This window comes from Mesoplodon densirostris, chromosome 7 (assembly GCF_025265405.1).
Source record: "Mesoplodon densirostris isolate mMesDen1 chromosome 7, mMesDen1 primary haplotype, whole genome shotgun sequence".
Classification (NCBI taxonomy): domain Eukaryota; kingdom Metazoa; phylum Chordata; class Mammalia; order Artiodactyla; family Ziphiidae; genus Mesoplodon; species Mesoplodon densirostris.
The window spans coordinates 95838326-95857931 of NC_082667.1; the positions used below are offsets into that span (position 1 = coordinate 95838326).

At 41.4% G+C, this 19606-nt stretch overlaps 2 protein-coding genes across 2 annotated transcripts; both read right to left on the reverse strand.

Annotated features, from left to right (window-relative positions):
* Positions 1-3519: 3519 nt before the first annotated feature.
* Positions 3520-5724, reverse strand: LOC132493699 (YTH domain-containing protein 1-like). The gene is made up of 2 exons (XM_060104456.1): positions 4719-5724; positions 3520-4664 (listed from the first exon to the last, which is right to left on the reverse strand). Exons 1-2 carry the CDS (start codon positions 5722-5724, stop codon positions 3520-3522), a joined length of 2151 nt encoding a protein of 716 aa, XP_059960439.1.
* Positions 5725-17200: 11476 nt separating this feature from the next.
* On the reverse strand, positions 17201-19369 carry LOC132493680 (YTH domain-containing protein 1-like). Its single transcript, XM_060104430.1, is given in 2 exon segments — positions 17201-18345; positions 18400-19369. Coding segments are annotated over 2 exon segments (2115 nt in total).
* Positions 19370-19606: the final 237 nt, after the last annotated feature.

The window sequence follows — 19606 nt, forward strand, 5'->3', positions numbered from 1 at the left end:
AAAAAAAAAAAAAAAAAAGGAAAAAGAAAGAAAACAATTTATGGGAGAGGTACTATTATTACCACCTTTTTGCCAGTGAGGAAAGTGAGGCCCATAGAGGTTAAAGTAATACTTTTCCAAGTCACAGGACCAGTAAACTGTGGAAGGGAGATTGGAACCCAGGTAATCTGGCTCTAGACTCAACTAGATGACAGTATGATCTACCATCATGTACTAAAGTTTATCATTCAGAGACCTTTCTCCACGGGCACTAGGTAGTCCCTGATATGTGGTACAGGGACTCCCAGGTGGCCAGCAATGCCTGGGAGTGGATGGGACATGTGGGGAAGCAATTAAGCGACATACTGGTGCCCTTGAATGATAGGACAAGAGGTTGGGGTTTATTTGGCAGGTAGTGGGGACACATTATGGCCATCAGTATGTTGCAGATGCATTTTTAGGTGCTGGGCATAAAAAACCAATAATAGACAAATGAATAAAATATGGCCCAATCCTCATGTTACTCTAGTGAGAAACAGCTGGTAAAAATGCATTGCAATAAAGAGGGATATATACCATGAGAGAAATCTACATGAAACAAGCGGAGACACATGGAACAGAGGGTCAATTCTACTCAGAGAGGCAGGGAGAGAGAAGGCTTCACAAAGGAGATGAAATAAGCTGATCTTAAAGGGTCCATAAGAAGTTTTGAGCAGGTCATAGAGCTGTGCATTTTGTCCAATAGACTTTGGTGACAGCCCAGGGAAACGAGGGCCCTGGGTGATGGCAGTAAGAATGGGAAAGAGGAGTGTAGAGGCTTGAGGTAGGATTATTAGGGGGTGACAGTTACATGTGGTGTCCAAGGAGAGCAATGAGCTGAAGTCCTGTGACTGGGGTGCCATTATCGGGGACAGTTTGTGGAAGAAGAGAATAGATTTATTTGAGTTTGTGGCACCTATAAAATAGAGGTGTGGATAAAAGACAAAACAAAGGAGTATTGGGTTTTGGCAATAGCTTTTTGTCCAGAATGACTATTAAAAGCCATGTTACTGATAAGGAAAGAAAAGGATCATTCCTGAGTTTCCCCCATTACCTCAGGTCAGTTTATTAGCCTTGCCATGGTCACCGGAGGCTCAAGCAATGTAGGAGATGAGATGTGATTTCCACAGGTGAGGGTTGGGGACCATGGCCACATTCAGTCCTCGGCTGGTTAGACAGAGTCTCTCTCCTTCTCTGGCATCTGGATTTGCTTTCTTAAGGAAAAGAGAAAGAGTGTTATTTTAGCTAGTGGATGAGCAACTTTTGAGAACTTAGGTATTCATTTAAGCTTCTCTTGACAGGTATTTATTGGGCAAATGTTTATTAGTATGAACTAGGCACAGTTATTGAGGTTGGGGATGCTGTAAGGGACAAAACACAGCCCCAGCTGTCCTGGGACTTAGGTTATGGGTGCTGTGAGCTAGTAAGTAAATACAGAAAGGGGTACGCTATACAAATGCCTGTGGGAAGAGGATCCAGGAAGATGGCACAGCCAAGTGCAAAGGCCCTGTGGCAGAAGCAAATCCAGGTTAGCTGCGTGCGTGAGTAATAAATTGCTCTTCTGGACCATCACCTCTTCCCCCGTTGAATTTCAGGAACGGGCTCTGAATTTCTTGGTTACTGAGTGAAACAAATTCTCCTTGAGAGGATAGACATCCTGTTACTTGGTGTGGCTCTAGACCTGATTTGTAACATGAATGAGAGCCTTGGATAAGCTTTGGAGATTTTACTTCCTTGGAGCTCAAATGCTCTGGGAAGCAACTGCCATCTAGTGGCGAAATGAGGAAACATGCCTGGTAGATTGGGAAGAGAGGAAGCTCAATCTTGGATCCCTGGCTATGGAATTACTCTGAAAATCTGCACCAAAATCTTTGGTGTAAATACCCAGGAGTGAAATGGTTGGGTTGTATAAATGTATGTTTCATTAATTTAACAAAACTGCCAAACTGATTTCCCAAGTGTACCATTTTACATTCTCGCTAGCAATATATGAGAGATCAGATTCTCCATTATGCCAGCATTTGTTATTGTCACTATTTTTCATTTTAGCTGTCCTAATAGATGTAGTGATATCTCATTATGGTCTTTAAAAAATTTTTTAAACCTCTTTGTTGGAGTATAATTGTTTACAATGTTGTGTTATTTTCTGCTGTATAACAAAGTGAATCAGCTATATGTATACATGTATCCCCGTATCCTGTCCCGCTTGCGTCTCCCTCCATCCCTCCTTATCCCACTCCTCTAGGTGGTCACAAAACACTGAGCTGATCTCCCTGTGCTATGTGGCTGCTTCCCACTAACTATTATACGTTTGGTAGTGTATATATTTCGATGCCACTCTCTCACTTCGTCCTAGCTTACCCTTCCCCCTCCCTGTGTCCTCAAGTCCATTCTCTACTTCGGCTTCTTTATTCCTGTCCTGAACCTATGTACATCAGAACCTTTTTTTTTTTTAAGATGCCATTTTTATGTGTTAGCATACGGTATTTGTTTTTCTCTTTCTGACTTACTTCACTATGTATGACAGTCTCCAGGTCCATCCACCTCACTACAGATAACTCAATTTCATTTCTTTTTATGGCTGAGTAATATTTCATTGTACATATGTGTCACATCTTCTTTATCCATTCATCTGTCTATCGACACTTAGATTGTTTCCATGTCCTGGCTATTGTAAATAGTGCTGCAATGGTTATTGTGGTACGTGACTCTTTTTTTTTTTTTTGTCAATCTTTACCAATTTATTTTATACAAAACAGTAGCAATGTAGAATATGGGAATTATCTTCCGCTGCCACACATGCAAGTTGTGAACATTCCAAGCCAATGTATACAGTTTGGAGGGGAAGGCTAAACAATAGCATCAACCATGCTACTGAACATAGGAACTTTTTTATCTAAAAAGACTAAAAATTAGATAGCAACGTCTTAATATTGCTCTCATCATTGAAGACGGAAGAAACATAAAAAGTGACTTTTTTTAAGATTAAAAAAAGGAAAAGGAGAAACCAAGAGGCTGCCACAGCACTGCCTTACAGTCAAACCATCATATTTCAATATTTGCATACTTGATAGCAGCATTATTTTTAACTGAACCGTGTGCACCTACATTTAGAAATACATCCAAGCAAAATATTGTGCCAGTCATCCATCAAGATGCAAAAGAAAGAAAGCAAACAAACAAAAAACTCTAGGATGAACATATTATATGTAGATGAACATTTATGGAGACTGAATCAATATCTACATTCTTGGACCGTTCCATTCTGCCACAATAAAAGCCTCAACTCAAATTGTCAACTGTGCATTTTTTTGGAGGATTTGAGTTTTTTCCAGTTCTTATTATACTGCATGCTTGGAACAAAGCGGGTCATAATAAATCCTTCTACACAATGAACTTCAAGTAGACAGTTGAAAATAATTTTACTACTTGTAAACACACACAACAAGAAAAATACAAGATTCTTTTTATTTTTAAAGAATCGGTGCTTCCAAAAGCACATTATCTTCTATATCGACCTCTCTCCCCTCGGTCTCTGTCCCGATCACATAATCGCTCTCTTTCTCGTTCTCTATCACGTCCTCTATCTCGTTCTCTGTCTCTTCTGTTATCTCTAGGGCGATCTCGCTCTCGCTCCCGATCTCTTTCACGAGGTCTACTTCTCCGACCGGTGACAACAGCTTGTGTTCGACGAAGGAAATCATCCACCCTCATATCATAATCATGTAGTCGTTTATCTCTGTATCTTGCTTCATGTGGTACTGGGTGATGTCCTGAGTAGGGGGGATGAGCTTGAGGAGGTGGAGCATGGTGCTGATGGTGTGGAGGTTGTTCCATTCCAGGATAAGGAGTCATTCCTCGCCGAGGTGCTGGTGGTCCCAGGTTATGAAATTCCCTCAAATAATCATTGTAGGACCCATTTAAAAACACATCTCGGGGAACTCCTGAAAACCGTCTATCTACTTCCTGGTATCGTGGATCCTTTAAATACCCTGGTGTCTGATGAAACTCAGGGGCATAGTCAATCCTTGCTTTCTTTCTGCTGTTATGAATATCATAATCTGGTCGACGCCTTCCCACATCCCGGACTGGTTCTCGACGGGATGGACGATCTCTTGACCGGGGCTGAGAATGCATTCTTCTCTTGTGAGGCATTTTATGAACGACCTGATGCAAGTCAATACATTCATCAGGGGGAAATAGAAGACAAAGCTGGTTTCCACATTCAAGTTCAATTTCCTGTCCATCACGTGCGATGTTTACTGGCTTATGTCCATTCCAAGGATTGGTGAGATGAGCCGACTTAGTGAAGGGTAATTCACGCCTGCAAATCCAGTCAATTTTAAAGACACCTCCCAGCATTTTAGCGTTCATTCCTGCTGGAAGTACCCAATGTATAGGAGATCCTCCATGGTGTGATTCTGAAGAGAGTCTTGCAAATCCTTGAAATTTTCCACTGTCTCTCACAGAAAATATTAAGAGAACACTCCTTGCAGATCTGAATGCAGCATTTAATTTCTTCTCATTTACTGGCAGTGTAGACCATACACCCTTAGCTTTGGCAAGGGACACATTCTCATGGCTGTTACTCTCTATGAGAAAAAATCTCGCATCCTGTAGGACATATTTGAGTTTACTGGTTTGATCTTTTCGGACAACATGAACGGCAGATTGTAATTTCGCGTGCTTCTTTTCTGAACCTGCATATGACTCTGATGCAGAGCTTCCACTTGTATCAAAAACAGTAGGAGATACGCCTCTAGCTCTCTTCCTTTCCTTCTTTTTCTCCTCTGATCCATCTGTTCCTGAACCAGATCTGACAGGCCCATCCGTGAAGGAAAGAGAGTCGATAGCCTCCCTTCGGGTGTCATAATCATTTCCCTCTTCCTTCTGGTCTCTCTCATCCTGTTCATATTCTTCTTCCTCCTCCTCCTCTTCCTCCTCCTCCTCCTCTTCCTCTTTTTCTTCCTCCTCCTCCTCCTCCTCCTCTTCCTCTTTTTCTTCCTCCTCCTCCTCCTCCTCTTCCTCTTCTTCTTCCTCCTCTTCCTCCTCTCCATCGTCATCCACCTCTTCATCTTCCTCCACATCTTGCACCCCTTCCTCCTCATTCTCAGTGTTGTTGCCTTGCTCATCCGAAGAACCACTGCTGCCAGTCTCATGGTCAGAGGCATGTTCTTCAGAGTTCACTTCCTCCTTAGAAGACTGGCTGGATCTGCTTGCACGTCTGTCCACTTCAAGCCCAATTCTCTCAGAACCATCTGGTGTAGGGGATTTGACCCTCCTTTCAGGATCCCTTTTCCGCAGACATGTTTTCTCAGGTTGACTCTTATAAGGTTCTCTGGAGGCACTACTTGAGAAACGAGTCTTCCGATCAGCTTCTAGACGTTTGTATCTTTCAGATCTTTGATAGTCCTCATTTTTATACTCTGTGACTGGCTTTCCTTCTGTACTAACCATTCTTTTGTTATTGCTGACTGATGAGCTCAGTGGCTTAGAAATCAATTGTCTTGAAAGAACAGAAGGCTTTTGTTGCTTTGTGTCAGTAGATTCCATTCGGTCCCTTTTTCTTTTTGAACCCTTTTGCTCATTTTTATCTGGTTCACTCTCTGGATTATAGATTTCATCATCCTGTTCTGGTATTTCAGACACAATAGCATCTAGAACAGTAAGTTCTATATCTTTCTCCTCTCGGCTGTCGGCCGCCATTGCTCCCCTCTTGTTTCCGCTGCTGCTGCCGCCGCCGCCGCCGCCGCCGCCACCGCCGCCGCTGCTTCGACGTGCCTCGGGCGGGCGCCGCAGCCGCGGCAGCAGAAGCACAGGCGCGTCCGTCAGTCCGTCCGCTGGGCTTGCGCTCTTCGCACGTTAGCCTCTACCACTAACCCTTCCCGACTCACCCTTCCTCCTCACTTCTTCCCTTTCTCCCTTTTCCGCTTTCCTCCTTTCACTCCGGCCTCCCCCACCCTAGGCCCAGCCTTCCCGTTGGGGCTTAGGGATGGGAGGCGGTAATGGGGAGGGAAGGGAAACCATGGAGGCAGCGGGCAGCGGTATAATGGAGCTGTGTGAAACGATCCCCCTCCCAAAATGCCCTGCGCTGCTTACGCTTCGTTCCTCCCTGGGAACGTCACAGTGCCATGTGACGCTTTTTGAATTATGGTTTTCTCAGGGTATATGTCCAGTAGTGGGATTGCTGGGTCATATCGTAGTTCTATTTTTAGTTTCTTAAGGAACCTCCATACTGTTCTCCATAGTGGCTGTATCAGTTTACATTCCCACCAAGAGAGCAAGAGGGTTCCCTTTTCTCCACACCCTCTCCAGCATTAATTGTTTGTAGGTGTTTTGATGCTGGCCATTCTGACCGGTGTGAGGTCGTACCTCATTGTAGTGTTGATTTGCATTTCTCTTATGATTAGTGATGTTGAGCATGCTTTCATGTGTTTGTTGGCAATCTGCATATCTTTGGAGAAATGTCTATTTAGGCCTTCTGCCCATTTTTGCATTGGGTCGTTTGTTTTTTTGATTTTGATTTTGGAGATTAATCCTTTGTCAGTTGCTACATTGGCAAATATTTTCTCCCATTCTGAGGGTTGTCTTTCCATCTTGTTTATGGTTTCCTTTGCTATGCAAAAGCTTTTAAGTTTCATGAGGTCCCATTTGTTTATTTTTGTTTTTATTTCCATGTCTCTAGGAGGTGGGTCAAAAAGGATCTTGCTGTGATGTATGTCATAGAGTGTTCTGCCTGTGTTTTCCTCTAAGAGTTTGAAAGTGTGTGGCCTTACATTTAGGTCTTTAATCCATTTTGAGTTTATTTTTGTGTATGGTGTTAGGGAGTGTTCTCATTTCATTCTTTTACATGTAGCTGTCCAGTTTTCCCAGCACCACTTATTGAAGAGGCTGTCGTTTCTCCACTGTATATTCTTGCCTCCTTTGTCAAAGATAAGGTGACCAGATGTGCGTGGGTTTATCTCTGGGCTTTCTATCCTGTTCCATTGATCTATATTTCTGTTTTTGTGCCACTACCATCCTGCCTTGATGACTGTAGCTTTGTAGTACAGCCTGAAGTCCAGGAGCCTGATTCCTCCAGCTCCATTTTTCATTCTCAAGCCTGCTTTGGCTATTCGGGGTCTTTTGTGTTTCCATACAAATTGTGAATTGTTTTGTTCTAGTTCTGTGAAAAATGCCATTGGTAGTATGATAAGGATTACATTGAATCTGTAGATTGCTTTGGGTAGTATAGTCATTTTCACCATGTTGATTCTTCCAATTCACAAACATGGCATATCTCTCCATCTGTTTGTTTCATCTTTAATTTCTTTCATCAGTGTCTTATAGTTTTCTGCATACAGGTCTTTTGTCTCCTTAGGTAGGTTTATTCTTAGGTATTTTAGTGTTTTTGTTGCAATGGTAAATGGGATTGTTCCCCTAATTTCTCTTTCTGATCTTCTGTTGTTAGTGTATAGGAATGCAAGAGATTTCTGTGCATTAATTTTGTAGCCTGCTACTTTACCAGATTCATTGATTAGCTCTAGTAGTTTTCTGGTACCTTCTTGAGGATTCTCTAGGTATAGAATCATGTCATCTGCAAACCCTGACACTTTTACTACTTCTTTTCTGATTTGTATTGCTTTTATTTCTTTTTCATCTCTGACTGCTGTGGCTAAAACTTCCAAAACTATGTTGAATAACAGTCGTGAGAGTGGGCAACCTTGTCGTGTTCCTGATCTTAGTGGAAATGGTTTCAGTTTTTCAACATTGAGAACGATGTTGGCTGTGGGTTTGTCATATATGGCCTGTGTTATGTTGAGTTCCCTCTATGCCTACTTTCTGGAGGGTTTTCTCATAAATGGGTGTTGAATTTAATCAAAAGCTTTTTCTGCATCTATTGAGATGATCGTATGGTTTTTCTCCTTCAGTTAGTTAATATGGTGTATCACATGGATTGATTTGCATATATTGAAGAACCCTTGCATTCCTGGGATAAACCCCACTTGATCATGGTGTATGATCCTTTTAATGTGCTCTTGGATTCTGTTTGCTAGTATTTTGTTGAGGATTTCTGCATCTATGTTCATCAAAGATATTGGCCTGTAGTTTTCTTTTTTTGTGGCATCTTTGTCTGGTTTTGGTATCAGGATGATGGTGGCCTTGTAGAATGAGTTTGGGAGTGTTCTTCCCTCTGCTATATTTTGGAAGAGTTTGAGAAGGCTAGGTGTTAGCTCTTTTCTGAATGTTTGATAGAATTTGCCTGTGAAGCCATCTGGTCCTGGGCTTTTGTTTGTTGGAAGATTTTTAATCACAGTTTCAATTTCAATGCTTGTGATTGGCCAGTTTATATTTTCTATTTCATCCTGGTTCAGTCTCGGAAGGTTGTACTTTTCTCAGAATTTGTCCATTTCTTCCAGGTTTTCCATTGTATTGGCATATAGTTGCTTGTAGTAATCTCTCATGGTCCTTTGCATTTCTGCAGTGTCAGTTGTTACTTCTCCTATTTCATTTCTAATTCTATGGATTTGAGTCTTCTCCCTTTGTTTTTCTTGATGAGTCTGGGTAGTGGTTTATCAATTTTTTTTTATCTTCTAAAAGAACCAGCTTTTACTTGTGTTGATCTTTGCTATCGTTTCCTTCATTTCTTTCTCATTTATTCCTGCTCTGATCTTTATGATTTCTTCAGCTAACTTTGGGTTATCTTTGTTCTACTTCCTCTAATTGCTTTAATTGTAAGGTTAGGTTGTTTATTTGAAATGTTTCTTGTTTCTTGAGGGAGGATTGTACTGCTATAGCCTTCCCTCTTAGAACTGCTTTTGCTGCATCCCGTAGGTTTTGGTTGGTCGTGTTTTCATTGTCATTTGGTTCTAGGTATTTTTTGATTTCCTCTTTGATTTCTTCAGTGATCTCTTGGTTATTAAGTAGTGTATTGTTTAGCCTCCATGTGTTTGTATTTTTGACAGGCTTTTTCCTGTAATGGATATCTAGTTTCCTAGTGTTGTGGTCGGAAAAGACACTTGATACGATTTCAGTTCTCTTAAATTTACCAGGCTTGATCTGTGACCCAAGATATGCTCTATCCTGGAGAATGTTCCATTAGCACTTGAGAAGAAAGTGTATACTGCTGTTTTTGGATGGAATGTCCAATAAATATCAATTAAGTCCATCTTGTTTAATGTGTCATTTCTTTTTTCACAAACACACACACTTTATTTTATTTTTTCAAGAGATAAATAAACTGACACCAAGCATTGTAAATGGATGAACACAAAAAATACGACAATGAGTGCAAATACCAAACACGAAACACACTCATACTATGTCATAATATTGACATTCAGTCCAGTAATCTTCCACTTTAACAGCTCCTTTACTTTGCAGTGAAAATTGATTTGTATATTTTTTGCCTCTGAGTCCTCGTGGGATTTGTTTTTTATTCAAACAGAAAGTCACAAAAATTAGAATCATCCTCATCAGTTCACTCAGTCCCATGTAATTAATTTTGTTTAATCTTGATCTTTTGTTAGCACTTTTATGAATTCATCAGTTTTCCATTAGAGCTCTGAAAATGCTTATTCATTCAGTTCAGCAGTATAGTCAGTTACCAGAAACCTGTACTTGTCAGAGTCTTTCCCATGAATTCCTTGAAGACGAATGTGTCATTTAAGGCTTGTGTTTCCTTATTTATTTTCAGTTTGGATGATCTGTCCATTGGTGAATGTGAGGTGTTAAAGTCCCCTATTATGATTTTGTTACTGTCGATTTCCCCTTTTATGGCTGTTAGCATTTGCCTTATGTATTGAGGTGCTTCTGTACTGGATGCATAAATATTTACAATTGTTATATCTTCTTCTTGGATTGATCCCTTAATCATTATGTAGTGTCCTTGTTTGTCTCCTGTAATAGTGTTTGTTTTAAAGTGTATTTTATCTGATATGAGAATTGCTACTCCAGCTTTCTTTTCATTTCCATTTGCATGGAATATCTTTTTCCATCCTCTCACTTTCAGTCTGTATGTGTCCCTAGGTCTGAAGTGGGTCTCTTGTAGACAGTACATGTACAGGTCTTGTTTTTGTATCCTTTCAGCCAGTCTATGCCTTTTGGTTGGAGCATTTAATCCATTTAAATTTAAGGTAATCATTGATATGTATGTTCCTATTACCATTTTCTCCATTGTTTTGAGATTGTTATTGTAGGCCTTTCCCTTGTCTTGTGTTTCCTGCCTAGAGAAGCTCTTTTAGCATTTGTTGTAATGCTGGTTTGGTGGTGCTGAATTCTCTTAGCCTTTGCTTGTCTGTAAAGGTTTTAATTTCTCCGTCGAATCTGAAGGAGATCCTTGCTGGGTAAAGTAGTCTTGGTTGTAGCTTTTCCCCTTTCATCACTCTAAATATGTCCTGACACTCCCTTCTCACTTGCAGAACTTCTGCTGAAAGATAAGCTGTTAACCTTATGGGGATTCCCTTGTATGTTATTTGTTGTTTTTCCCTTGCTACTTTTAATATATTTTCTTTGTATTTAATTTTTGATAGCTTGATTAATATGTGTCTTGCCATGTTTCTCCTTGGATTTATCCTGTATGGGACTCTCTACCCATCCTGGACTTGATGAATCATTTCCTTTCCATAGTAGGGAGGTTTTCCACTATAATCTCTTGAAATATTTTCTCAGTCCCTTTCTTTCCCTGTTCTTCTTCTGTTATTCCTATGGTTCGAATTTGGTGTGTTTCATGTTGTCCCAGACGTCTGTGAGTCTGTACTCAATTCTCTTCAATCGTTTTTCTTTATTCTGCTCTGCAGTAGTGATTTCCACGATTTTATCTTCCAGGTCACTTATCCATTCTTCTGTCTCAGTTATCCTGCTACTGAGTTCTTCTAGAGAATTTTAAATTTCATTTATTGTGTTGTTCCTCATTTGTTTTTTGTTTTTTTTTTCTCTTTAGTTCTTCTAGGTCATTGTTAAACGTTTCTTGTATTTTCTCCATTCAATTTCCAATATTTTGTATAATCTGTACTATTATTGCTCTGAATTCTTTTTCAGGTAGACAGCCTATTTCCTCTTCATTTGTTTGGTCTGGTGGGTTTTTATCTTGCTCCTTCATCTGCTGCAATAACAAACGAATGAATAAAATATGGCCCAGCCCTCCTGTTACTCTAGTGAGAAAGAGCTGGTAAAAATACATTGCAATAAAGAGGGATAGACACCATGAGAGAAATCTACATGAAACAAGTGGAGACACATGGAACAGAGGGTCAATTCTACTCAGAGAGGCAGGGAGAGAGAAGGCTTCACAAAGGAGATGAAATAAGCTGATCTTAAAGGGTCCATAAGAAGTTTTGAGCAGGTCATAGAGCTGTGCATTTTGTCCAATAGACTTTGGTGACAGCCCAGGGAAACGAGGGCCCTGGGTGATGGCAGTAAGAATGGGAAAGAGGAGTGTAGAGGCTTGAGGTAGGATTATTAGGGGGTGACAGTTACATGTGGTGTCCAAGGAGAGCAATGAGCTGAAGTCCTGTGACTGGGGTGCCATTATCGGGGACAGTTTGTGGAAGAAGAGAATAGATTTATTTGAGTTTGTGGCACCTATAAAATAGAGGTGTGGATAAAAGACAAAACAAAGGAGTATTGGGTTTTGGCAATAGCTTTTTGTCCAGAATGACTATTAAAAGCCATGTTACTGATAAGGAAAGAAAAGGATCATTCCTGAGTTTCCCCCATTACCTCAGGTCAGTTTATTAGCCTTGCCATGGTCACCGGAGGCTCAAGCAATGTAGGAGATGAGATGTGATTTCCACAGGTGAGGGTTGGGGACCATGGCCACATTCAGTCCTCGGATGGTTAGACAGAGTCTCTCTCCTTCTCTGGCATCTGGATTTGCTTTCTTAAGGAAAAGAGAAAGAGTGTTATTTTAGCTAGTGGATGAGCAACTTTTGAGAACTTAGGTATTCATTTAAGCTTCTCTTGACAGGTATTTATTGGGCAAATGTTTATTAGTATGTACTAGGCACAGTTATTGAGGTTGGGGATGCTGTAAGGGACAAAACACAGCCCCAGCTGTCCTGGGACTTAGGTTATGGGTGCTGTGAGCTAGTAAGTAAATACAGAAAGGGGTACGCTATACAAATGCCTGTGGGAAGAGGATCCAGGAAGATGGCACAGCCAAGTGCAAAGGCCCTGTGGCAGGAGCAAATCCAGGTTAGCTGCGTGCGTGAGTAATAAATTGCTCTTCTGGACCATCACCTCTTCCCCCGTTGAATTTCAGGAACGGGCTCTGAATTTCTTGGTTACTGAGTGAAACAAATTCTCCTTGAGAGGATAGACATCCTGTTACTTGGTGTGGCTCTAGACCTGATTTGTAACATGAATGAGAGCCTTGGATAAGCTTTGGAGATTTTACTTCCTTGGAGCTCAAATGCTCTGGGAAGCAACTGCCATCTAGTGGCGAAATGAGGAAACATGCCTGGTAGATTGGGAAGAGAGGAAGCTCAATCTTGGATCCCTGGCTATGGAATTACTCTGAAAATCTGCATATTTTCCACTCTCACAAAATCCACGTAAGTTGAACAATAAGCTCCAAAGTAACCTCTGTCACAATTGTTTTCTGACAGGAGGAGGCATTTTCTTTGACATCTACTTGGCATTTTAACGTTTCCATATTTAATCTTCACAGCAACTCTGCAAATTGGCCGTTTTTATTATCCTCATTTTGAATAGGAAGATAAGTAAAGATTGAATGACTTTTTCAATGTATTAGATCTGTTAAATGACAGAGTTTGCATTTACCCTGGTTTGTGTGAGGACAAACTTGAGTTACATTGTCCACCTGTAGGCAGCTCTGAGCACTTAGTAAAGGAACTAGATCTTAATTGGATGCCAACAAGTCCAATTAACTTATTGTGAAACCAGGTCCACAATTCTCATTATGAAGGAAATGCTCAGAACTAGGCTTAATAGGGAGAAATCACCACAGGTAAATGTCACTTCAGCATAAAGAACTTTCTAGTAATTAGACTTGTCTGCAGTGGAACAGGATGCCTTAGCGAGCAGACATGGATGGGGTCACTAGTGGGCACTGGCAGGACATTGCTGTGTTTTTCTGGCCCAGGCTGAGTCTTATAAACATTTGCATTTGAGTGCTTTGTCTTGGAGTTCTTTCCAGTTTGTCACAGTCTCAGCCATTTCCTAAATACTACACATGACCCAATTCACACATCTACCTTACCTGACTGGCCCACTAGGCATTTGGATTGTTGACCGCTGAGTAAATTAGAGGTGTTTTAAGGGATGTCCTATCATATATTTGAGGGGCTTAACAACGTTTTAAAACTAACAATTTTTTTTTCAGAAGAAGGGTTAATAAAACGAACTTAGTCCTGTTACCATAAATATTTTCTTGTACAAAATAGATAAAAATATACGGAAGAAAAAAGAAAATAACAATTATTGACATTTGTTGAGTGCATACTATCAGTGACCATAAACTCTGATTTTCCCATTTTTGTCCTGTCAGTGCCTGTTGTCACTGTAGAATTATTAATACGGCCCCTTTTCACTTTTCAAAGTGTCTCTTACCCCAATCTCTCTCCTGCCCAGGGGCAGCCTCTGTTATTAATTTCTTGACTATCACTTAGGAAATTTCTATGACTATGTAAGCATTTATATATGCATATATGGCCCTTCCAAAAGAAAAAATAAATAGGAGCACACCATTTTAATACATCACTCTTAGCCTTGCTTTTATCTCACTTAGTGTGTCTTAAAGATTTTTTTTTTTTTTTTGCGGTACGCGGGTCTCACTGTTGCGGGCTCTCCTGTTGCAGAGCACAGGCTCCGGACGTGCAAGCCCAGCGGCCATGGCTCACGGGCCCAGCCGCTCCGTGGCACGTGGCACGGACCTGGACACGAACCCGTGTCCCCTGCATCGGCAGGCGGACTCTCAACCACTGTACCACCAGGGAAGCCCTAAAGACTTGTTTTGCAACACATAAATAAAATGTTAAATGTTAAATTTAACATGAATATTTGTTTTTTAAACCTTTTATTTAAAAATGATTATAGATTCATAAACTAAATATAGACTATAGTTTCACTCTGTACTATAGAGAGAAAGAGGACCATGAACGTTTCACTCAGTTTCCCCCAGTGGTTACATCTTACACAATTATAGTACAATATCAAAGCGAGGAAATTGACATTGTCGCAATGTTTGTATATTGTTCTATGTCATTTTGTCACATGACTCATTTAGCAACCAGTGCCGTCAAGATAGGGAACTGGTCCATCATCACGAAGATCTCCCTGTGCTACTCTCTTGTAGCTGCCCCCTTCGCCCAACCTCTCACCATCCCATAACCCTGGCAACCACTAGTATGATTTCCATCTCTATAATTTTGTCATTTGGAGAATATTATGTACATCAAGGGTCTCCAACCCCCAGGCCGCAGACTGATACTGGTCTGCAGCCTGTTAGAAACCGGGCCACACAGCTGGAGGTGAGCGGCGGGCAAGTGAAGCTTCATGTGTCGCTCCCCATCGCTCCCCATCGCTCCCCGTCGCTCCCCATCACTCCCCATCACTCCCCACCGCTCCCCACCACTCCCCATCGCTCCGAATCGCTCCCCACCACTCCCCATCGCTCCCCACCTCTCCCAACCGCTCCCCACCGCTCCCCATCGCTCCGAATCGCTCCCCATCGCTCCGAATCGCTCCCCACCGCTCCCCATCGATCCCCATCGCTCCCCATCGCTGCCCATCGCTCCCCATCCCTCGCATTACTGCCTGAACCATCCCACCACACCCTCAACCCCTGGCTGTGGAAAAAGTTGTCTTCCACGAAACCGGTCCCTGGTGCCAAAAATGTTGGGGACTGCTGATGTACATGGCATCTTATAGTGTGTGGCATTGAGATTCACTTTTCTTTAGTTAGCGTAATGTATTTTTGAGATCCATCCAAATTGTTGTGTATTAATAGTTCATTCCTTTTAATTGCTGAGTTAATTAATTCCTGCTAATTTCATAATATGGGTATACTACAGTTTGTTTAGCCATTCACCTATTGAGGAACATTTTGTTTGTTTCAGTTTCTGGCTGTTACAAATAAAGCTGCTCTAGCACTCATATGTAGAATCTAAAACAAAAGAAAACAAAAAAACTGAGCTCATAGATACAGAAAACAGATGAGTTGTTGCCAGAGGCAAGGGAGTGGGGAGTGGATGAAAGGAGTGAAGGGGGTCAAAAGGTACAAACTTTCAGTTATAAAATACGTCCTAGGGATGTAACGTATAGCATGGTGACTCTAGCTAATGAAACTATATTGTATATTTGAAAGTTGATAAGAGAGTAGGTATTAAAAGTTATCATCACAAGAAAAAAAATGTATCCATGTATGGTGAAAGGTGTTAACTAGACATATTGTGGAGATCATTTTGCAACATATGCCAATATCAAACAATTATGTTGTACATCTGAAACTGATCTGATGTTATATGTCAATTATACTTCAATTAAATTGTTTTTAAAGCTGCTATAACGATCATTTCCTGGTTTTGTGTGAACATAGGTATTTGTTTCTTTGGTGTAAATACCAAGGAGTGAAATGGTTGGGTTGTATAAATGTATGTTTCATTAATTTAACAAAACTGCCAAACTGATTTCCCAAGTGTACCATTTTACATTCTCGCTAGCAATATATGAGAGATCAGATTCTCCATTATGCCAGCATTTGTTATTGTCACTATTTTTCATTTTAGCTGTCCTAATAGATGTAGTGATATCTCATTATGGTCTTTAAAAAATTTTTTAAACCTCTTTGTTGGAGTATAATTGTTTACAATGTTGTGTTATTTTCTGCTGTATAACAAAGTGAATCAGCTATATGTATACATGTATCCCCGTATCCCGTCCCGCTTGCGTCTCCCTCCATCCCTCCTTATCCCACTCCTCTAGGTGGTCACAAAACACTGAGCTGATCTCCCTGTGCTATGTGGCTGCTTCCCACTAACTATTATACATTTGGTAGTGTATATATTTCGATGCCACTCTCTCACTTCGTCCTAGCTTACCCTTCCCCCTCCCTGTGTCCTCAAGTCCATTCTCTACTTCGGCTTCTTTATTCCTGTCCTGAACCTATGTACATCAGAACCTTTTTTTTTTTTTTTTTAAGATGCCATTTTTATGTGTTAGCATACGGTATTTGTTTTTCTCTTTCTGACTTACTTCACTATGTATGACAGTCTCCAGGTCCATCCACCTCACTACAGATAACTCAATTTCATTTCTTTTTATGGCTGAGTAATATTTCATTGTACATATGTGTCACATCTTCTTTATCCATTCATCTGTCTATCGACACTTAGATTGTTTCCATGTCCTGGCTATTGTAAATAGTGCTGCAATGGTTATTGTGGTACGTGACTCTTTTTTTTTTTTTTGTCAATCTTTACCAATTTATTTTATACAAAACAGTAGCAATGTAGAATATGGGAATTATCTTCCGCTGCCACACATGCAAGTTGTGAACATTCCAAGCCAATGTATACAGTTTGGAGGGGAAGGCTAAACAATAGCATCAACCATGCTACTGAACATAGGAACTTTTTTATCTAAAAAGACTAAAAATTAGATAGCAACGTCTTAATATTGCTCTCATCATTGAAGATGGAAGAAACATAAAAAGTGACTTTTTTTAAGATTAAAAAAAGGAAAAGGAGAAACCAAGAGGCTGCTACAGCACTGCCTTACAGTCAAACCATCATATTTCAATATTTGCATACTTGATAGCAGCATTATTTTTACTGAACCGTGTGCACCTACATTTACAAATATATCAAAGCAAAATATTGTGGCAGTCATCCATCAAGATGCAAAAGAAAGAAAGCAAACAAACAAAAAACTCTAGGATGAACATATTATATGTAGATGAACATTTATGGAGACTGAATCAATATCTACATTCTTGGACTGTTCCATTCTGCCACAATAAAAGCCTCAACTCAAATTGTCAACTGTGCATTTTTTGGAGGATTTGAGTTTTTCCAGTTCTTATTATACTGCATGCTTGGAACAAAGCGGGTCATAATAAATCCTTCTACACAATGAACTTCAAGTAGACAGTTGAAAATAATTTTACTACTTGTAAACACACACAACAAGAAAAAGACAAGATTCTTTTTATTTTTAAAGAATCGGTGCTTCCAAAAGCACATTATCTTCTATATCGACCTCTCTCCCCTCGGTCTCTGTCCCGATCACATAATCGCTCTCTTTCTCGTTCTCTATCACGTCCTCTATCTCGTTCTCTGTCTCTTCTGTTATCTCTAGGGCGATCTCGCTCTCGCTCCCGATCTCTTTCACGAGGTCTACTTCTCCGACCGGTGACAACAGCTTGTGTTCGACGAAGGAAATCATCCACCCTCATATCATAATCATGTAGTCGTTTATCTCTGTATCTTGCTTCATGTGGTACTGGGTGATGTCCTGAGTAGGGGGGATGAGCTTGAGGAGGTGGAGCATGGTGCTGATGGTGTGGAGGTTGTTCCATTCCAGGATAAGGAGTCATTCCTCGCCGAGGTGCTGGTGGTCCCAGGTTATGAAATTCCCTCAAATAATCATTGTAGGACCCATTTAAAAACACATCTCGGGGAACTCCTGAAAACCGTCTATCTACTTCCTGGTATCGTGGATCCTTTAAATACCCTGGTGTCTGATGAAACTCAGGGGCATAGTCAATCCTTGCTTTCTTTCTGCTGTTATGAATATCATAATCTGGTCGACGCCTTCCCACATCCCGGACTGGTTCTCGACGGGATGGACGATCTCTTGACCGGGGCTGAGAATGCATTCTTCTCTTGTGAGGCATTTTATGAACGACCTGATGCAAGTCAATACTTTCATCAGGGGGAAATAGAAGACAAAGCTGGTTTCCACATTCAAGTTCAATTTCCTGTCCATCACGTGCGATGTTTACTGGCTTATGTCCATTCCAAGGATTGGTGAGATGAGCCGACTTAGTGAAGGGTAATTCACGCCTGCAAATCTAGTCAATTTTAAAGACACCTCCCAGCATTTTAGCGTTCATTCCTGCTGGAAGTACCCAATGTATAGGAGATCCTCCATGGTGTGATTCTGAAGAGAGTCTTGCAAATCCTTGAAATTTTCCACTGTCTCTCACAGAAAATATTAAGAGAACACTCCTTGCAGATCTGAATGCAGCATTTAATTTCTTCTCATTTACTGGCAGTGTAGACCATACACCCTTAGCTTTGGCAAGGGACACATTCTCATGGCTGTTACTCTCTATGAGAAAAAATCTCGCATCCTGTAGGACATATTTGAGTTTACTGGTTTGATCTTTTCGGACAACATGAACGGCAGATTGTAATTTCGCGTGCTTCTTTTCTGAACCTGCATATGACTCTGATGCAGAGCTTCCACTTGTATCAAAAACAATAGGAGATACGCCTCTAGCTCTCTTCCTTTCCTTCTTTTTCTCCTCTGATCCATCTGTTCCTGTACCAGATCTGACAGGCCCATCCGTGAAGGAAAGAGAGTCGATAGCCTCCCTTCGGGTGTCATAATCATTTCCCTCTTCCTTCTGGTCTCTCTCATCCTGTTCATATTCTTCTTCCTCCTCCTCCTCTTCCTCCTCCTCCTCCTCTTCCTCTTTTTCTTCCTCCTCCTCCTCCTCCTCTTCCTCTTCTTCTTCCTCCTCTTCCTCCTCTCCATCGTCATCCACCTCTTCATCTTCCTCCACATCTTGCACCCCTTCCTCCTCATTCTCAGTGTTGTTGCCTTGCTCATCCGAAGAACCACTGCTGCCAGTCTCATGGTCAGAGGCATGTTCTTCAGAGTTCACTTCCTCCTTAGAAGACTGGCTGGATCTGCTTGCACGTCTGTCCACTTCAAGCCCAATTCTCTTAGAACCATCTGGTGTAGGGGATTTGACCCTCCTTTCAGGATCCCTTTTCCGCAGACATGTTTTCTCAGGTTGACTCTTATAAGGTTCTCTGGAGGCACTACTTGAGAAACGAGTCTTCCGATCAGCTTCTAGACGTTTGTATCTTTCAGATCTTTGATAGTCCTCATTTTTATACTCTGTGACTGGCTTTCCTTCTGTACTAACCATTCTTTTGTTATTGCTGACTGATGAGCTCAGTGGCTTAGAAATCAATTGTCTTGAAAGAACAGAAGGCTTTTGTTGCTTTGTGTCAGTAGATTCCATTTGGTCCCTTTTTCTTTTTGAACCCTTTTCCTCATTTTTATCTTGTTCACGCTCTGGATTATAGAGTTCATCATCCTGTTCTGGTATTTCAGACACAATAGCATCTAGAACAGTAAGTTCTATATCTTTCTCCTCTCGGCTGACGGCCTCCATTGCTCCCCGCTTGTTTCCGCTGCGGCCGCCGCCGCCGCCGCCGCTGCTTCGACGTGCCTCGGGCGGGCGCCGCAGCCGCGGCAGCAGAAGCACAGGTGCGTCCGTCAGTCCGTCCGCTGGGTTTGCGCGCTTCGCACGTTAGCCTCTAGCACTAACCCTCCCGACTCACCCTTGCTCCTCCCTTCTTCCCTTTCTCCCTTTTCCGCTTTCCTCCTTTCACTCCGGCCTCCCCCACCC

What these genes read in the sequence shown, in the direction of transcription:
- LOC132493699 (XM_060104456.1), bottom strand. Translation starts at nt 5,724, where the DNA reads ATGGCGGCCGACAGCCGAGAGGAGAAAGATATAGAACTTACTGTTCTA. An exon ending in TGCATCAGAGTCATATGCAG is followed by an intron (nt 4,665 to 4,718) that starts GTTCAGAAAAGA and finishes TTGTCCGAAAAG; the next exon opens with ATCAAACCAGTAAACTCAAA.